Here is a 21942-nt window from a genome sequence, read left to right on the forward strand (position 1 = left end):
GTAGAGAGGTTAAGATCATCGTCTATAATCACGGATCAATTTATAATCACTTCACATTTTGGTAATGCAATGCTTCAATAACGGAATTAGTTAAAGTTTCGAGAGGATTATCAATATCAAGTTTTGTTAGCAAATAAATGTTAACATTAAGATTACTATCGATGTATGTTTCATATGTATTCAAATCGGCTTTTAAATAATAATTGAAAGTGAAAGGATTGAGAATCGCTTCATGGGATGTTTGAAATGTAACAGGGACATAATCAGAATCAAATTCAGCATGAGTAACCAGTTGGCTACAAAGGCGACTAGAGTTGGTTAAGACCAAATCAATCATAGAAGGTTTTCTAGAAGAGAAAAAACAAGTAAGACGATCAGGGTATTGAATTGAGAAATATCCTGAAGAGCACTCATCAAATGAATTCTGCCGTTTTCCCATATTTCGATAATGTTTGGTATTGGGTGTTGTCCGGTACTGGATGTCTCCCCAAACAATATAATGTTTGGAATTTTGATAGTTATTTATTATTATTTTTTTTTTTTTTTTAATATTGCTCTGGAGATCACCGTGACCGCTTATCGTCCAGCAGCCACAGGTTCTCCTTGGGGCAGACGCGACTCGTTCACACGTCACACATCAATTTCGCACTGTTTATCTTATACCTTTAACTGATCCGCCAGGCCGCCAGGCTTCCACCGGGGCATCGCGTCAACCGGTCTCGTTCTATTCCTTGTATAAATATAAAACATACCCCACTCGGTTCTAACGCCTTACTTCGCAGGCAACGTTCTGCCGGTTAACATTCTACCTAGAGCTCGCGAGTTCTCCAGTTTCCGTTCCGTGTTGGTTTTTGTTTTTGTGAATCGTGCGGGGAATCACCTTCTTCGTTGAAGAATTAGGACTTTTTTTTCCTGGTGCGAAAAGAAAATCGCAAATTTCCGTTCCAATGAAGGTCATGGTTAGTGGAACAGTTGCTGTGCTGCTGATGGCGGCGTTGGCGACAACCTACGCAGCGCAATTCCGTACGTATTGAAATCGAAAATACGGTGTGAATGGACCCACAAATTTATGTGTGATTTGGGAAACCGGTAGATGTGAATAATTATAAATTTATGTTGTTCTTTGGGAATCAGTGAAGACGTGTGAAAACGGAATATAGCACATTGGTAGTGATAGTGAGAGTTGTTTTATCCACTTCGTTTATTTTAGGCTCAATTGTGTGTAACGCTCTACGGAGCCGAAAATATTCTCTTTTTGTGTTTGATACAGTCAACTCTCCATGAGTTAATATTAAAGGGACCAACGACTCATAAAAATATCGAGTAACGGAATAGAACTCCTTTGGAAGGATTTTAGAAGGACCATTATACTGCCCATAACTGCATAACAGTCACATTCGACATTTTTGGCAAATTGGAGTTAATACCATGGAGAGTGATCAAATGATAAAAACTTTCGATCAACTCAATGAAATCTGTGAGATTGTTCTAGAAAATTAAAAAAAAAACAAGTTGTTTTGTCACATTGGTAATTATAACCGCATAACAGTCACATTAAGATTATAAATGAGCCTCGTAATTTCTATCAGAATTATTTTCTGATTATTCCTCTAGTATGCGATATGAGTTGTACACAATATCAGCCTCAAATAAGCATTTTTGAGTTCCTGGTATTTTTTTTAATTTTAGTTTCCTCCCTCACTGCAATAAAATGCACACTTGGTATTCCATTTACTCAATGCCTACTTTTGTCGAATGTTACAATTATGCAGTTATGGGCAGTATAGTAACCTTGAAATTTTGTTTCAACAGTCAAACGTCCATGGGTCGATATCGACTATTGAAACCATATTAGAACTAAATTTCATGATTACAGAAGAGTGGGCCAAAGTTTCTTTTCAAGATTGCTAGCACAATTTCAATTTAATGTTATAAATATCATGATCACTCATAATGGTTCCAAATGCTGCTCAAGTCAGAGATTTCACTCGTAAGAGAAACGGAAAATTTATGGCTATTTATTGGGTTTTAATCTGCTTTTCGAGGCGTTGCGAGGCCTATTATAACAATGCTTCTGCAGTCAACTCTCCATAACTTGATATTGAAGGCATCATCGAGTTAGGGAGGTATCGAATTGCAGAACACAAAACCAGTGCAACTGCAATCATAGTGACCATCAAGGTAGCCAAGAAAACCAACGTTTTGCAATTTCGTTGCAAATGAGCCTACTTTTTATCAAGATAATGGACAACATAACGGCCTACTTTTGCTACCGAATGAAACAGTGCTGAAAAGTTCTACTAATATCAGTATCGAAAGGTAGCACTTTTCAGTATTGTTTTGGGACTTATAAAAATGTCCCATACGTCATTTATTCAATTGTCCTGAATTTCTCAATGATGATGAATGAGTCGGATTCGAATTGTAGATTCAGATTTAGAATCAGATGCTAGTTGACTGAGGGGGATTGTGAGTTTAAATAGGATGTACCTATAGGAGGCAGTAGAATATGTCAGTTCACTACAAAAAAGACAGAAACTTTATGGGGCGATTCATGCAGTGAACGTAGGAGCAGTAGTTTGGTAGAATTGGTCCCGAAATGATCGGAACTTTATTTGTACAACACATAAGAATAGTTCATTTACACCCGCCCCCCCCATGTTCCTTGGCCAATGAAGATTATGGCGTATATTTTAGTATTGTTTCTGTTTCAATTGGTTTGTTGGAGGTGGAAATAATATCACACGTTTGATCGTATAACAACCAAACTGTAAATCATTCCTATCACCACACAAACGGAATAAATATGTCATGGAATGTGATTGTTAACAGTTACAGTATTTAACAGAGTTCAAAAGTACTAGGTAAACAAATTGTTTTTGTTCAAGCGCTTTTGGGCTACCCTTTGTAGGGTAACTTGCAACAGCAATTTTAATTTCAATTGCTCAATAATTCTTGCCGTTTGTCATCAAAAACACAAGAAAAAGCAAAACATAAAATTTATTTGTATAGTTATGTTAAAACTTTTGTAGCTCAACAAATTATTAATATGCTTGGTACAAAACATTGAAAAATGCACATAAACCGCATTATTTTTGTTTTTTTTTTCTTTGAGAAAACTGTGATTAAATATGAAAATCTGTACCAACGGTAACTTACAGATCTACCATAGTGAACTTTACACATAAACTATGATCATTGATATATCAGAAGACCATTTCTAGACACAGCAATAAATGTTTGACACGTCGCTTTTGTTAATATATGTATAAATAATAAGTCATGTAAAATTACATTATATTTGTTGAAAGAAATTCACTAAGACTTTCGATTGGTTTTCCACTTGTGATTTGTGATTTGTAAGAACTTTCACATATGGACACCTAATACAATATATGGAATTATTCTACAAGTAGCGTGGGGTGACAATTGGATCTTAAAATTTTCAATGAATTCTTGTTGTTATTTAAACTTTTGAACTTCAATTTTGAAAATGTTTCCAAACATGAACCTTAACACTTTTGATCAGTGTTGACCAGACTCATTTCCCCGAAATTCGAATTGTGAAGCCATGAACTGTTATAACTGTGCGTTGTATTCCTGAGATGGAGGGGGAGGTGGTTGGGCTTGAGTGTTGCACATGGGATCCGACAGTTTCGATCTCGGTGGGCCGCAATTCAAGATTTGTTGTATGAATACGGCTTCCTATTCAGTTTTTATTGACATTTTCTCTTAGGCTGGCCAAAACCAGTACTTTTACCCTAGGCAAAACATGTCAAAACACACTAAATCCACTATTGGAGCTACCTCCACTAAGGAAGCGTTTGCCCTATAAATTCGCTGCTGCAGATATCGTGAGAACAAACTCTACCTGTGCTCATAATTTGATCAATGATAGTTAATTTTCTAAGAATAGGGTACCCTGTTTCTGATTAATGTCATGTATTTACTGTAGTGAAATATTCAATGATAAAAACACGGTGAACCAGCCAAATTATGGTTTCATTGAACGCTTAAATTATTAAGTTTGTTTTGCCTCAGTGCACATAATAGCATAAAAAATGTGTTCAGTGTCTTCTGATCCTAGGAAACCAAATCGCAATAAAACAAATATCGCTTGGTATTCTTTACGTGGCAATCATGACACCAAAATGTTTTTGATTCTACCCCATTACCCCGAATGTCATTTCTCCGAATGATATCACCCCTCACGGTGTGTTTCGTAGAGCAATTTCAAAACAAAAAAATCGGCATGTCTGAAATTTTGACTCAAGAAAGCCATGATTGTCCCCTTTCATTTGCAACCAAAACGAAAATAATCGGTCGGGGAGTCTAGAACAATATTTTTTTTAATTTTTTTTACGGAGTTTGGGATTTAACTTAACTTTAGTAAGGACCTTGAGTCGTTTTCGACCCATTTCAAAATTCAAATCATTGTAACTTTTGATTGAAATAATCTATCAATTTGACGTATTCTGACAATAAGGTATTTTTTTTGTAGGAACATTTTTTTTATGCGGAAACAAAAGTTTTGAATGGCCCCTTCGGGAGTGACTTTTAAAATTAACCTGATATTTTTGTTAAAGCTTCGTATGATTTCGTTATTCAGCTAGCAAAATCGTAAAGATACTGAGTAAGATTTTCGAAGTGGATTGAATTTATTTGTTTTATGAATTACTTTAGAATTCCGTACAACTCTTATAAAACTATGCTACAACTGAACATTACAGCACTTATTGAGATCTCTAAGCAAAATGTTGCGATCACATGATCAATCTTTCACAGGTAGATTTGTTATTAATGAAACCTATCGATGTTACTATGAATTCATTTGCACCTTTTCTACCATCAATTTAAAAAGGAAGTGTATATTCATCAGCATTATATTAATATTCTTATCTTTATTTAAGAGATTTTCAGCCCTAGACTGGCCGCTAATCTGAGAATATTTCTCGATTACTTTTTCAAATCGACGTAAGTCACTTCCATACGGTTTTGAGAAAATTAACTAAGAAGAATCTCAACCTATCTTCTAAAACTGTTTCAAAATAAATCAACTTTTTAACATTTTTTCGCCGTGTATTGAGGATTTTGCCCTCAAATAGACTCACACCTAAATAATTTTGTCACACTAAAATATTCTCCCACCATGTTTGCCATATATTGGATGGCGTCGTAGCTAACAAAACCAACAAGTAACGCACATGTAACGCATCATGTTGGATTGTACATTGAATGCAAGGTGCTTGCTTCTATGAAAGTGCCATATAAACTGACGTGTGAGTATTTATTTTTCCACGCTAAAAATATGCACGAGAATCTATTCCTCAACTAAACGAACAATACATCGCTTAAATTTTGCATTCAATCAGCTCGCATTCGAAAACTAGGTAGTTTCTATTATTTCCCACGACAATTTTATTACAAAATGATAAGCCATTTTATTCAGTTACTTGCGACGTTTTTGTACCAGTGTTAAATCGACTCAAGTAGTGTTTTGTTTTGATTCGTGGTTAAGTCATTTTGTCTCTCCATACAACGGAGCGGTGAAAGTAGCGGTTAGGTTGCGAAAGTTGAAAATCTTACTTACGCCGTTTTGTAAATCCGAAATTAAACCGTTCTAAAAGTGAAAAATCGAATTGGTTTAGAGCGGAACGCTTAGAATTTCGTCTGCGAAACACGTAGGATCGCTAAAGTAAGATTGGTTACTTTTCTGACTTGAGACTATTTCAATAAGTTATCGAGATTTGTCAGCAATTCTGTTTGATTTTCCATCGCAAACAAAAGCAATGTTCTGTCAATTCTCACAACAAACACATGGACAATACTGTCAACATTGCATTGCTATTGCAATTGGGTTGGAATATTGGATTTATGAAATGATATATTGCGTCTCTCATGTGTGGCACAAATGTAAACTTGTCAATTTTCTAGAGTATATGACATAAAGTCGAAAGAGCAAAAGATCGAAGAGGAATAAAGAGGGGATGAAAGGTCAAAAATCTTCTTTCAAAAATGATTTAATTTCTCATAATGCAAACCACTTTCAACCTTTGGTCCTTTTAACCTTTTGCATTTTTGACCATTTGTCTTATCTTCCTTTTATCTTTCGGCTTATTGTCCTTTCGACCTTTTGTCTTTCGATCGCTTGTTCCTAAACCAAGCCAGAAAGATGAATATTGCTCTTGAGTTACAAATAAAAATTGAAAGGAGGTCGTTTGACATACAGTTAACTCTCCCTTACTCGATATTCCGTATCTCGACATCGAGTTAGAGAACCATAGTAAAAGTTGGTTTTCATGGCTACCTCGATGGTCCCTTCGCAATTGCACTGGTTTTGTGTTCTGTAATTCGATACCTCCATAACTCGATGGTCCCTTCAATATCGAGTAAGGGAGAGTTAACTGTACTTAGTTTTAAAAGCAGTGCAAATTTCAACAATGGAAGCAAAAGAGGCAACCCGAAAATTTAAATTTAAATTTAGGTCTAGAGCTGTCTAGAATATAACGTACAATATATTGACACTAGATTTTTGCAACACTTTCATCAAAATCCATTTCAACAGTTCACCTCACCAAAATTTATGAATTTACGGTGCATTTCAAATGATATTACAAACAACAACATTAAAAAAAATTGCACTAGACCCCCCCATGGATTGTTTCTATTTTAGCAGCAAATGAAAGAGGAAGGTCTTGTCTTTCACTGGTCCAATTTTGAGACTTGCCGATTTTTTTGTTATAAAGTTACATGAAAAAGACACCGTGCCCTCATTTCATTACCTTGAATGTACCATTACCCAGAATTACATCTCCCCGAATGCTATTTCCCTGTATTTACAATTATCTTGACATGATGACATTGATGTCCTTTCCCCATGATATTGGAATTCGGGGAAATGTCATTCGGGGTTGTGGATCGTGGAACTTAGTATTCGGGGAAATGGCATTCGAATTAATGGCATTCGGGGTAAAGGGATAGAATAAATGAAGAAATTTGCTGTACAAAAATTTTCTTTTTGAGCAAATTTTGTTTGAGATTTTTGCAGAGGTTCAATGGACCATAATTCAACATGGCGCTGAATAATAGCAAACATGAGTTCCCCATCCGTTGAATTGAATTGTTTTCTTCAGGAACTTTCTTCATCATGCACGGTGTCTATGGCAGAAACTTTATTTAAAACAGTGGGTCCAACCTTTTTGAAGCTTTAAATTTTGACAAATATCTCGCGGACCCCTAAAAATTGAATGTTTTTGAAATGTAAGTTTTTGGAAGTCTTCATTATAAATCAAAAGATTTTCAAAAAGTCTATTAAGAATCTTGCCAGAAGTCAACCAAATTTTTCCAAGAGCCAAATTTCACAAAATACAACATAAAATCGGAGAGTTGAGAAGGCAACGATTTGTGAAAGAAATGTAATGAAGATGATTTCTTCGAGAACCATCTAAAAATATTTTCATAAGATTTGAAAAAAATCTCCATGCATCTCTTGATTCCACCAGATCTCGCGAAACTCTCGCCAAGACAGAACAAACCAACTCATTAATGATTTAGGACTGTTGAATTGCGTAAACAATACCTAACTGTGAAATTGTAGCTTGTAATCTATTATTGACAGCATGAAATTACAAGTATTTTATCAGTTGAAATATTAGGAGTCAATTTTTTTTTAAATTATTGAAATATCATAAATCTTAATCCCGCTGATAATGGTCACTTGTTAAATAAGCGAAGTAAAAAAGTTCTTTAGGGGCCTGTTTTATAAATCGAGTAGATGTCTGTGACTCATCTGTAGTAATTGTCGATCAAATATAAATAACTCAGAAGTTACGCGTTTGTAGCCAAAGTACACTCCTCATACTATTATTGGTCACATAGTCATTGAACATAAGTCACAATTTCAATGTAGCGTAATCAGAAAGGTATGGTAAAAGTAAATCAAATACATTTTTACAGCATCACGTTTAATTTTCAGCTAAAGATATCGTGTAAATTTAAAGTACATTCAGTAGGCCGTCCCTTATTTTTCGAAAATGTGAAGTGTTATAAGTTCGTCATTGTAAAGTACTCGATTTGATAAGAAAAAAAATCAGGTAAAATTTTAAGTCCGTACGTGGACGCTAAGTGGTCCCCCAACGGCCCTGAAGGTATTAGACGTAGATGACCCCGTGCGCGAAATCGAGCTCACTGCTCTAGTGCACCCAACATGAGTACTGTTTTTATTCACATTACGGATATAAATTGAAATATATTGTACGATACCTGTGCATTATCAGATTTTTAAAACACTTAACTTCTGAACGGTTGGCGAAGATTTGGGTTTCAAAGCTTGAATTACCTAAAATATATATAAATTAATTATCTCTCCATGATTCTTATTCCGGACGCAACCTCACTCTTGCTTCATTTCACGGATATCTTGTTTTGAATTCCAGACAGCTCACGAAAAGCAAAACTTAAATACCTAGTTAAATTATAATTAAACTCTCGCATTCGTAAGAGCAACGTAAAAACTAGTTGCGCATTATAAATTTCCATGGGTTGCTGTTTAAAATCCTTATTAAAACGCGCCTGATAGTTGGGAACTTTTGAATGGTAAACTATGAAACATTTCAATTGAAACCTTTCCCATACAAACTGGAGTGTCCGGAATTTGAATCAAAACGGTATGAAAAGCCACCAGTAACAAATTGTCCTGCACGCGTTGATAATCAGAATAGAATTTTGTTTTCTTTGGGATGATTCAAATATTCTTCTTCTTCTTGGCTTTAACGTCCTCACTGGGACAGAGCCTGCTTCTCAGCTTAGTGTTCTTATGAGCACTTCCACATTTATTAACTGAGAGCTTTCTTTGCCAAAGTTGCCATTTTCGCATTCGTGTATCGTGTGGCAGGTACGATGATACTCTATGCCCAGGGAAGTCAAGGAAGTTTCCATTACGAAAAGATCCTCGACCGACCGGGAATCGAACCCAGACACCTTCAGCATGGCCTTGCTTTGTAGCCGCGGACTCTACCGACTCGACTAAGGAAGGCCCCAAATATTACGTAACGTAAAATTTGCCAATTTTGGATAGTTTAGAGATGACTTCTTCAAAACACTTCGTCAACATGCAATATGTTTCAGAAATACATTTGAAAAATATAAATTCATGAAAAGTTTCACAAATATAAGCATTTTTTAACATATTTTCATCAAATTTTCAAACCACAACACCAAAAAAGCCCCACGTGGCCCCACTTTTCTTTCTTCGCGACAATGAAACTTATATTCTTGGCTAGTCGTATACAAAAAATTAGCTGCCGCTTCATGAGTTATCCTGGATTTTATAAAACACTATTTTTAGACTGTTTGTACCAAAAATATAATTAAATCTGAAAATTTTGCTAGTAAATAATGTAAATTTACTTTGTTATAGTTAAGCTTCTAATACTTGATGACAAAATTTTTTTTTATATTTTTTTTATGAAAAAATGGTCAAAATCGATTGTTTGACTGTTTTTACTAAATTGTTATACATCGTAATCCACGTCAGTGATAGAGTGTAAGTGTTTTTCCGAAGAAATGTCAAAAATGCCTCAATCAACAACTTTGCAGAAGAAAGTTTTTTGCTAGGACGCTCCTATCAAAAGATAAAACTGATCTAGATCAGTTTTCACTTATCTAGATCAAATCTGAATGTGTCGAAATATAGTACAAGTTATTTCAAAACACTTTGTCGAAAACACCAAACCTCTAGGGTGCATATCTAGAGTACTAGAGGTCGAAACATCGATCTGCCCCAGTGTGTGTCAGTGGATGTGAATAACTGACACTGAAGAGGACTGCAAGTGGTAGTCGAAATACGCGTACCTGTCGATAGATTACCAATCAGGGCAGAATTAAAAGCTACAATACTCAAATCTATTGGTTTTATTCTTCTCAATTATGATCAATTTGGTTCAAAGCTTCCGCTTTCAATAACCATTCTTAATGGTGATCAAATCTTATTCTGATAATTATTTTTAAAAGCAGCTGTTCTTTAGGAGACTTGGGGTGATCAAAGTAATTTGGACAGACCGTTACGCGTATATAATTTGGCCATTTACGGCAAAATCAAATGAAGGTGGCCATATACGCGTAACGCTCTGTCCAAAATACATAAAACACCCTAGTCGTCTCAGAAATATTTAGCGAACAATTCATGCAACCTCAAATGAAAAAATGTTGTTGTAATGAATGATGGGCGGTCATTTTATTTAATGAAAATCTGTAATTGAATTGAAAACAGTAAAGCTAGTAATGTAGGTTAGGGACGTTCCGATATTGCAAAGTATCGATATTTGATTCGATACGATTATCGAATCAAAGTATCGATACCACCGATATATTGAATCAAAATTTCGATATATCGGAATATCATATGATATAATTCCTAAATCGCTTAGAGAGCTGCCGGTTAATCTTCTAAGATTCTAAAAAAAATCTTTGAATACTCAAGATTATTGGTGTTTTGACTGATATGGACATAAACATCTTCTGTTACGATACATTGTAGTACAATTCGAACGGTGACTACTTTTTTAAATACCATAATTTCGGGTGAAATTGATCATTTTTATTGTTTTTCTGATCTGTTTTCAATACTGTTGTTTATGCCAAAAAACTTTATACAGGAAAACGAGTACGATGGTGAGTCTTATTGACTCATGTACCGAAATTTTCTAACAAATGTGATTTTAGTGTTAAAAATTATCTCACAAATAAAAAATCGGGATAATCCCATTTTGGGCTGAAATTGATCACTTATCAATACAATAATTATTGGTTTCGAAAACAACTCAACTTTCTTAATTTGAGCTCACTGAATCCGAATATACTTTCTCAATTCTTAACAAATGAATATTTATGGAAATTTTAAATAATTAAGCTGCAAAATACAGCAGAATACGCCTAAATGTAGGCAATTTACAAAGGAATTTTCAAACATCTAACAGGAATTCAATTATTTCAACAAAATGAGCAATTTGGTACAAATTTTGATTATAAAATCAGTTTTGGGGATATATATTTTCAAACTCACAAGCTTCGAGAATGGTACCGTGTTCAAATCTTTTTTTAGCATTAGAAGTTTATGGAAGTCTTCGAATACCCGCCCGAACACGATTTTGCATTTTTACATTATTTCCATAGAAATAAACATTCTTTAACAGAAAAAACGTCACAACATACAATTCGACAATAGTTGAGACAAACAACGTTCATTTACTACAAGATTTATTGATTTTGGTGCTCTATTAGTAAGAATAAAATTGTGTAACATGATGATCAATTTCACCCGAATTTACGGTACATAAATTGAATTATGCATGAAGAAAACTTTACAATTTGTTTTTATTATCTTTATTAACGAGATTTAACTCTACAATTGTTTTCCTTATATTAATGTACGATATATCGGAAGAAAATATCGATACCACCGATATATTGAATAGGAAATATCGATACCAAATTATCGAATATCGAAAGCAAAATATCGATACTCCGATATATCGGAAGTATCGGAACGTCCCTAATGTAGGTATTCCTCAACTCATAAAATCAAATGAACATCGTCTGTTCATATGATAAACAACAACCATTATTATTCAGTGATGCACTAAATGCGTTGTTTGCCCAGATTGCTCTCAAATGTACAGACAGCATTCATACACCGACGACGACCATTTGTTCCGTCCGGAGATTTATCATCTTGATTAATTCGCAGAACCCTGGTCATAGAGCAAGGAGGGTTTGTCTTGTTTTTTGCACCTTACTTGCCGTAACAATAAGTGACGGGTGTTGGTGTTGATCGTGTGAAGTTTAAGGGCGAAGGGCGTAACAATCTACGCTGCATCGGGATTCAACTCTTTTTTCTACGTTCATATGATCTACTTGAACATATTATTTCAGGATGAATTGTTTGTTTTTTTGTTAGATTAGTCATTGATGGGAATTGTTTCACACATCCGATTCAACGAATGAATTATTACATTGTTATTGCATTAGCGTACAACGTAGAGCAAGGCTTTTTTTCATGAAATGTTCTCCTATAGATTTTTTTTTTTAAATTAAAAGCTTCCATTTTATTGAGCTGATTGCTTTTAGTCGAAATCTTACCAGCTGTTGCTTACATAGCCGATATTTGATCTAGGAACAGGTCTAACAGGTCATCCCTTTGATTGTTAATAACAAGTATGCTTTTTTTGAGCTGCGTATACTTAGTACAGAAATGTTGTGTAGAAATGATTCTATGCGATTTTCAATATTACCCATTTTACTCTGGGAAGGATGCGCATATTCTAAAGGAACACCCTATCTATGCCACGTTTAGTTACAATTTTTAATCCCACTTTTTTGAAAGGAGGCTGTGAATTAGAGATTCACTACCCTTTGTTTGCGAAATATTATCTCGTCGAGGGCAAAAGGTAGTCGACAATACAATCATACAGATACTTTCTTCGCTAACGCGAGACGGGCACCATATTGTCTATGGTATTTTCCAACAAATTTGTGGTTGAACGCCCCTGCAATATGATGGTGGTTGATGTTGATTCTTCTTCTTTTGCTTCTTCTTCTCCACTGGCAGTCTTCTCGGACTGAACTGTATTTAGCTGGAAATGAGTATTATTAGATATCATTCCAGTCGTGGGGAATGAGAGAACTGATCACTCATTGTTTTGTTGTCAAACCGAACTGGTGGTTTCTTCCCCTTGATCCTGTATGAAAGCAGACTACCCAAGAGAAACTGACTGTTGTTTCCCTTTATATATGAATCTACGCACAAACGCAGTTCTAGCGATGCATTGCTCTTGTTCGTATGAGTGTTGTACATTGATTTTTTTTTATTAATTCTTTATTAATATTATTCCAAACATTACATTCCTTTCTTATATCCAGGTGTTCTGTATTGGAGAACACTATTATCCTAATTTGGTAAAACTAAATTAAGCTTTTATCAATATTTTGTTAACAACATGTTACATTTCATTTGCCGTAGCAGTTTAGAATTTTTACAGGTGAGTTGATTTCACCTGTTTACAAGAGAAATTTTCAATTTACTTAACCTAAATTAACCTAAATATTTAACACATTAATCGTGACAATAGAAAATTGTGGTTTTTGAAAGTTAAGTTCTTATCTAGCATGAGCCCTAGATACTTAACGTTATCTGATCAATTTATTGGAACCCCTCTCGACGTGACAACATATTTACTTGAAGGTTTAAAATAAAGAGCTTTTGGTTTATGTGGGTATATTATTAGTTAAGTTTTGGAAGCATTAGCATTAAATCTTCCATTTTTGCATGTATGAAAAAAAAAAAAAAATCCAAACTGCTACAGATGACACGCAGCCTTCGTCCTTTGGCGGAGAGGCCTGTGTCATCAGCAAACAAGGATTTTTGACATCCCTGACGTAATTCAGGTAAGTCAGGTGTGGAAATATTGTATAATATTGGTCCCAAAATGCTGCCCTGAGGAACACCAGCTCTTACAGGAAGTCTTTCAGACCTTGAGTTCTGATAATTAACCTGAAGTGTACGATTTGACAGATAACTTTGAATTATTCTAACAATGTATGTTGGAGAATTAAAGTTTTTGAATTCTACGATCAAGCCTTCATGCCAAACACTGTCGAATGCTTTTTCTCTGTCTAGAAGAGCAAGACCAGTAGAATAACCTTCAGAATTGTTGAAACGAATCAAGTTTGTTACACGTAAAAGTTGATGAATGGTCGAATGTTCATGGCGGAATCCGACTGTTTATTGGCAAATATTGTATTTTCGATTATGTGGACCATCGTTCTATTCAAAATGACCTTTTCAATAAGTTTGCTGATGGAGGAAAGCAAACGGATTGAACGATAGCAATGCCAGATTGGGTTCTCTTTTTCATAATGATTGCTTGGACTGGGGAAAATCGAAGTAAATCATTTATTCCATTTTTGATCTCTTCAGGTGACTTATAGTCACTTGAGAGACCTTTCAAGACGACTTTGACCAAACGTTCAGTTTTGTCGTCATAAGTAAAACATTTGTGCTTCCTCTCTTCAAGATGTTTGAGAAGAAGTTCGCGATCTTTAAGAGTTTCCGGCAAAACGCGACAGTCTCCTTTCTTTGCGATTTGGAAGGAAACCTTGATTCCCCTAACGGAGTTCAAGATCTGCTGCCTAAATCCCCCAAAATTCGGAACAACTGACCACGATAGGCGGCACTCTTTGCTTCCTCACTTGAATCAAAGATCCTGGGCTAGAGGCTGCTTCGATATGGTGTTCGGAAAGTTTGTCTAGCGCATCGAACTGATTGTTAATTTGCAAATTTCCATTTTGTTCCTTTCCAGCCGCCGGTTACACACTTTGCCCCAAGGACGATCAGAAATGTCTGTTCGAAAGGATCGGTGCGACATTTGCCAAGCATGCCGCCGGTATTCCCGCCATCGACTTGGTCTCACTTGACCCGCTGAAGATCCAAAAGATGGACATCGTCCAGGGTGGCGACGGACCGATCAACATTGTGCTCAACTTCAAGAACGTGGACCTGACCGGTCTGTCGGAGGCCGTCGTCAAGAAGGCCAACGGATTCACCGCCAACCCCACCAAGATGGAGCTGGGCATTCTGGTGCCGGTCACGAGCCTGGTCGGTGGATATAAAATCAACGGCAAGGTGCTGATTCTGCCCATCCAGGGAGAAGGCCGGAGCAATATGACCATGGGTGAGTTGATCATGTGCGGAGTCCTTTGAAACACCAAATTGATTCAAATCGTTCGAATCTTCTGCAGAGAACAACCACATCCAGATGAAGTGGACCGGCAAGCTGGTTGACCGGAACGGCAAACAGTACTACCAGCTGGACAAGCTGAAGGCCACCTTCGACACGACCCGGTTCCATATGCACTTCTCCAACCTCTTCAACGGCGATAAAGCTCTCGGAGACAACATGAACGTGTTCCTGAACGAGAACTGGCAGGACATCCTGATGGAACTGAAACCGGCCATCATCGATGCCTTCGTGAAGATCTTCCAGTCGGTGATATCGGGCGTATTCAACAAGGTGCCTTACAACGAACTGTTCCAGTAAAGGATCGGTGCGATTTGTGTGGAACAGTGAGATTGTAAGCGACCTTGAGTGATGTACGTTTTGAGTGACTTTTTTTTGGAATGTTGAATATATGCTAGTGTTACAGCTTTTATTTTCTATGATTCATAGGAAGTTTTCCTCTCAAGATCCGAACGACTATAGAAAATTCGATCGAGTCGTAGTAATTCCAGAAGAAATTTAAATCCAAATTAAATTCAAAGCGAATCACAATGCTAAATGAAATCCAAATTGATTTGAAATCAAATAAGGTAAAACGGGAACGAAATAGGTCAATTTATAGTGGCATACATAATATTGTGACAAGAGAAGAGTGATTTTTACGTTTCCTGCTTGTATAAAATAATTATGTACATTAGTAGTTTTCCTTATGCAGGAGAGCCTGGATAAATTTAAGTAATCCCCCGGGCATTTTGTAACTTGTAAAACGTGTTTTTTTTTTTGATCCTGTATAGCTATCTTGTTAAATTATGATTTCCTTTCATTTAACTCCAAAAGATAGCTCTTAATCTGTTGAACAACTTGTCCGAATACAGCTGAATATGCCGAGTAACTATGCCGAAGACTCCAACCTTTTAGCTGATAAGGATCTTGAGCAACAGTGCTGTTGCATTTTGTTGCTGATTTACTACGGTCATGTGTCCAATCAGGATTTGAAAGGCCATCCCAAATCAGCGGTAGAGAAGATTGAAGATTTCTTTTTACTAGCGTCACCTAGCGGAATTTTCAATCAGACTCTTCATCTATATAGCACTACTGACCAGCTTTGCCAAAGACTCTAACCTTCTAGCTAATTAGGATCTTGAGATACAGACAATTGAATAAAAATTATCACTAGCGGAAAAAAAAATCTCAGGGCCTTTCTTCACCAGAAAGCACTTGATCTGCTGAATAGCTTTGCCGAAGACACCAACCTTCTAGCTGATGAGGATCTTGAGATACAGATGATTGAATAAAATTTGTCACTAGTTCCACCTAGCGGATGAAATCTCATTCAGATTTCTCATCACCAGATGCTGAATATTTTAACACAGATAACAGATGTTTATGCTAGAACAAAAATTTTCTGATAACCTGTGTAAATATTCAAATTAAAACTCGCTAGCGCCGCCACACAGCAAATGGCGTCAATCATTGCACAATGGTCGAAAAAAACGAAGTTTGGCCAAAACTAGTTTTATCGCCTTAATCGATGAAATATGTAATCTGAATATGTTATTTGGTGTTTTTATTGTTTCAGAAGGGGTTATTCACATATTACGTAACTTTTTTCAAAAAGTGTTTTTTTATTAGAAATGCAATCAAATTTGGCTGAAAGCACAAATTTTGTTTGTATTTTAACGAGTTTGATCAAAATATGTATGAAGAGTGGTTAAATATATTTTATATCAACTTTGTATGAAAAATATCGTCAAAATGTATGAAAATATTGAATTATTTATATAGCTCTAACTTGCAAATCAGCAAATTTCTGCAAAAAAATTAAACGTTTTTTGTAAGATCTAAGGATGCATTTTGAAGTGCAATATTCAAAATGGCGGCGACATGACGCGACAAGAGTTGTTTTTCATGTTCAAAATCATCAAAATTACCAAAGTGTAATATTGAACAGTATGAAAACTTTAACCAAATATTTTTTCCATCCTCATGCTCGATAAGAGTGTTGAACCATAAGCTTTCAGATAGTGTGTAACTTTGGGAAAATATTGCATTCCTTAAATATGAATTTTGTACTTGATTTTATTGTAACATTTTTCAATTTTTTGACTTCAGTCAGTTTGACGTCATAAAAGTCAAATAAATTTTAATTTTAGTTAAATTTCAATTAAGAGTCATAATAATATAATACATGAGGTATATTTTAAAATGATATAAATCATAAAAATCTCAAAAAAGTGTTTTGGTAGTTTTGGCCGCTCCTTTATATGGAGCCCGACCATTGTGCATTGGTGAATATCAATATCTTGAAATATTTCATATTCACCACTGACATCGTCATGGGAACTTAGCGATGACAACGCCACCACGATGTTGTTACTTATGTTGCCATTCAAAATGACCATTAATTGGCTTACCCTCAAAGAAAAATACAGTTCGTCATACATTTCAAACAATAAACATCTTGTAGCGGTAAAGGTTAACATTTCATGAACAGTTTTCAATACGTCGAACAATATGAGAGTTACATACTTATACTATATAGAATGGTATGAATAACCTATAGCAAACTGTAACAATATATTGAAGTGTTCAGATATTGTACAACGTTTTGGGGAGATAATTGGTATCACAATATACAACTGATTTTTAACAGTTTTGCAAACGGTATTCGTGAGTCACTCCAAATTGAACACGCTTAAAAAATAAACAACACAAAAGCTGTGTATAAGTTACAAACCCATGATGAAAAGTTTCAGTTTTTTAATATAAGGTCTAAGCTATAATTTATAGCTTTCAATACTTTCCTGAATCGAAAAATTAACATTATAAACATTTGTTGAACAAGTTTTGTAAAAATATGTTTAACGCAATATAAAAACTTAGACTACCCTTTGTGTTAAATTTTTCTAGCGTGCAGGTTGTTGTGTTTATTTTGCAAGTCAAAAAAGAAAAAAAATCCAATCTGCAATCTGCCAATTTTTTCCCGTTTCTTCGGATAAGAACTAGTCGCAATTTATTGTAAACGCTTGTTTATTGCATTTTTGTTCCGGGCAGTGCCAATCAGAGTAAAACATCAGTCGGAAGATACTCTCAAATCAGTGTTGTATGCCGAATGGATCTGTTTGATAGTGAACCACTGACGACGAAGGTGCTGAACGAGAATGGTAACGGTTTCTCGGTGGGTAAACGATAACGAGCAACAACAACCATCCGGTCAGTGCCGATGTTACAAGGATCGAGTATCCTTGTGAAAACAAAACGCTCCTCGCTCCTCGAAAAACATTCCTCAATGTTATCTGCGCAGCTGTGTCCAGCACTTATGGAAATTTTACCGGAGATGTTCAATAGGATGTAGGAATTGCCGTCGTGTACGTGATCGGTAAGTGTTATTAACTATACGATATTCTCGTATTCTGTATTTGTTTCGTTACTTCCAGTAGAACCTATCATTATGGACGACACTTTCAAGGATCCACAGAGGAACGATGTCTAATAGAGCAGCCGGGTGAAACGATGTGGCCATTTAAGAAGAAAAACAGTGTTCTGAACTTAGCTTTGATAGAATAAATTGGGTCCTAAAATTTTTAATGAAATCTTGTTTTTATTTAATAACACGAAAAAGCATGTTACTGTAACTACTTTAGCAATTTTTCCCGCTCAAATAATGGCTATATCATGTTTAAACTTTAATTTAAAAATTTGGTCCATAAATGAACCTTGACACTTAAGATCATGTTTGACGTTCGCTTAGTCGACAAAAACACCACAGGGGTTTTAGTTCGACCACTGGGGTTGTTCCTATCTGACATTTCGTAAGGGACACGGAAAACAAAATACACCCAAAATTTGAGTTCAAGCCAAAGGATGTGACAAAATCTAAAAAAATGTTTTTGGGCTTAAACCAACGGAAAACATTATACAATTGAGTAAACATGTGTTTTTGGCCTAAACTTAAGCGTTTGGCACTAAAATTGGGACAGGGCTTTAGGACCCTATTCATAGCATCTAAAATCACTACGCTATGCAATAAAAGAAAAAAATATAACATGGTGTTAATTTTTTATTGAGAAATATTTGCAAGAAGTGCGTTCAGAATACATAAGGTACAAGCACATCATTACAGTATAGTAAAGGGTTGAAAAAAAAACATAATCCACCGTTTATGAGTCATTATACATACATTACTAGTTTTATGTCATCTTTATTGGTCAACAATTTAACTACAGTTTGCAATACGGTGAATTGGGTAAAACATGGATAATATATCGATCGTTTCACATACTATCATTGAAAAATTTTGTTCGCAAAAATCGGCGTTTTTAAATGGTGACATAACTTAACCGCCTATTCCCCGCCTGTTCAATTACAATTTGCCAAACTGTCAAAATTGTTTACGGTACGGTTGGTTTATTGTTGCTTTGGGTGTTATACGAAACTGTTTACAAATTGTTGTTAACGTTTACGGATAGTTTCTGAAGCAGTGGCTGTATTGTTCCGGTTTATGCGGGTACACAGTTTTACAATCGGACTTCAACGTCTGTTATCCATTTGGTTCGTAATCCGAAGGTTACGGCTCGTAATCAAAACCCGTAGCCAAAGCCCAAAGCCAAAGCCAAAGCCAAAGCCAAAGCCAAAGCCAAAGCCAAAGCCAAAGCCAAAGCAAGCCAAAGCCAAAGCCAAAGCCAAAGCCAAGCCAAGCCAAAGCCAAAGCCAAAGCCAAAGCCAAAAGCCAAAGCCAAGCCAAAGCCAAAGCCAAAGCCAAGCCAAAGCCAAAGCCAAAGCCAAAGCCAAAAGCCAAAGCCAAAGCCAAAGCCAAAGCCAAAGCCAAAGCCAAAGCCAAAGCCAAAGCCAAAGCCAAAGCCAAAGCCAAAGCCAAAGCCAAAGCCAAAGCCAAAGCCAAGCCAAGCAAGCCAAGCCAAAGCCAAAGCCAAAGCCAAAGCCAAAGCCAAAGCCAAAGCCAAAGCCAAAGCCAAAGCCAAAGCCAAAGCCAAAGCCAAAGCCAAAGCCAAAGCCAAAGCCAAAGCCAAAGCCAAAGCCAGCCAAAGCCAAAGCCAAAGCCAAAGCCAAAGCCAAAGCCAAAGCCAAAGCCAAAGCCAAAGCCAAAGCCAAAGCCAAAGCCAAGCCAAAGCCAAAGCCAAAGCCAAAGCCAAAGCCAAAGCCAAAGCCAAAGCCAAAGCCAAAGCCAAGCCAAAGCCAAAGCCAAAGCCAAAGCCAAAGCCAAAGCCAAAGCCAAAGCCAAAGCCAAAGCCAAAGCCAAAGCCAAAGCCAAAGCCAAAGCCAAAGCCAAAGCCAAAGCCAAAGCCAAAGCCAAAGCCAAAGCCAAAGCCAAAGCCAAGCCAAAGCCAAAGCCAAAGCCAAAGCCAAAGCCAAAGCCAAAGCAAAGCCAAAGCCAAAGCCAAAGCCAAAGCCAAAGCCAAAGCCAAAGCCAAAGCCAAAGCCAAAGCCAAAGCCAAAGCCAAAGCCAAAGCCAAAGCCAAAGCCAAAGCCAAAGCCAAAGCCAAAGCCAAAGCCAAAGCCAAAGCCAAAGCCAAAGCCAAAGCCAAAGCCAAAGCCAAAGCCAAAGCCAAGCCAAAGCCAAAGCCAAAGCCAAAGCCAAAGCCAAAGCCAAAGCCAAAGCCAAAGCCAAAGCCAAAGCCAAAGCCAAAGCCAAAGCCAAAGCCAAAGCCAAAGCCAAAGCCAAAGCCAAAGCCAAAGCCAAAGCCAAAGCCAAAGCCAAAGCCAAAGCCAAAGCCAAAGCCAAAGCCAAAGCCAAAGCCAAAGCCAAAGCCAAAGCCAAAGCCAAAGCCAAAGCCAAAGCCAAAGCCAAAGCCAAAGCCAAAGCCAAAGCCAAAGCCAAAGCCAAAGCCAAAGCCAAAGCCAAAGCCAAAGCCAAAGCCAAAGCCAAAGCCAAAGCAAATCCAAATGAAATCCAAATCTAACTCAATTTGAATCTGCACAAAACTCTAATCAAGTTCATATTGATCCAAATGAAATCGATCAAACCAAACGAAATCAGAATCGAAAAAAAAAATAAAATCAAAATCAATAGAGTAAGGTGGGGCAAAAGTTCGACCTTAGTGGTATAATCAAATTTTCAAGGAAAACAATAGTAGTTAAAACAAAACAAATACCATACAGTGAACCTTCAACATATTGGCTTTAATTTTGCTGAACAAATTTGTGTCAAAATATTTACCCATTTTTAGTTATAACAGTTTCAAAATTGATTGTCTTATTCAAACTTTTGCCCCACCGGTGGGGCAAGAGTTCGAATCTAGTGTGGGGCAAAAGTTCGCTGGCTAAAACACAAAATATCGATCCTTTTATGACAGTCATACTTTACACCAGCCGTAAACTTAAGTTTGACGAAAAATACACACTAAATTTTCATCGAAAAATTGCCCAAAACCGGGTTAATTGTAATATACTCAAAAATAGCAGTTTTTCGCTAAACTAAGTGGAAATGTAAAATTTTGGTGACAATTTTCACACGATCAGACAAATTTAACTAAATTTGAAGATAATATCTCGATTACTTTTTCAAATCGACGTAAGTAACTTCCATTTGAGAAAATTAATTTAGAAGAATCAAAACCTTTCTTCTAAAACTGTTTTAAAATGAATCACCTTTTTGACATTTTTTCGCCGTGTACATTGCTTAAATTTTGCATTCAATAAGCTCGCATTCAAAAACTAGGGAGTTCCTGTTATTTCCCACAAAAATTTTATTAAAAAAAAGATAAGCCGATTTATTCAGTTACTTTCGACGTTTTTGTACCAGTGTAAAATCGACTCAAGTAGTGTTTTGTTTTGGTTCGTGGTTAAGTCACTTTGTCTCTCCATACAGCGGAGCGGCGAAAGTAGAGGTTAGGTAGCGAAAGTTGAAAATCTTACTTTCGTCGTTTTGTAAATCCGGAAAGTAAACGTTCTAGAAGTGAAAAATCGAGTTGGTTTAGAGCAAAATGTGTAGAATTTGGTCTGCGGAACACGTAGAATCGATAAAGTAAGTTTGTATACTTTTTTGATTTGAGTCTGTTTGAATACGTTTTCGAGATATGTGGATTTTAGGCAATTTGCAAATTTTTCCGTGAGTTTATACATGGGTCGAACTTTTGCCCCGCTGATTCGAACTTTTGCCCCACTATGGGCCAAAATTTGTTTACAAGCATTTATGCAAAAATTAATACAC

At 36.2% G+C, this 21942-nt stretch overlaps 1 protein-coding gene across 1 annotated transcript; it reads left to right on the forward strand.

Annotated features, from left to right (window-relative positions):
* The first annotated feature begins 758 nt into the window (after window positions 1-758).
* Window positions 759-15217, forward strand: LOC5575634 (protein takeout). Its single transcript, XM_001655729.2, has 3 exons — window positions 759-1023; window positions 14358-14729; window positions 14797-15217. Exons 1-3 carry the CDS (start codon window positions 948-950, stop codon window positions 15093-15095), a joined length of 747 nt encoding a protein of 248 aa, XP_001655779.1. The 5' UTR covers window positions 759-947; the 3' UTR covers window positions 15096-15217.
* Window positions 15218-21942: the final 6725 nt, after the last annotated feature.

The sequence above is a fragment of the Aedes aegypti genome, chromosome 3 (assembly GCF_002204515.2).
Source record: "Aedes aegypti strain LVP_AGWG chromosome 3, AaegL5.0 Primary Assembly, whole genome shotgun sequence".
Classification (NCBI taxonomy): Eukaryota; Metazoa; Arthropoda; class Insecta; order Diptera; family Culicidae; genus Aedes; species Aedes aegypti.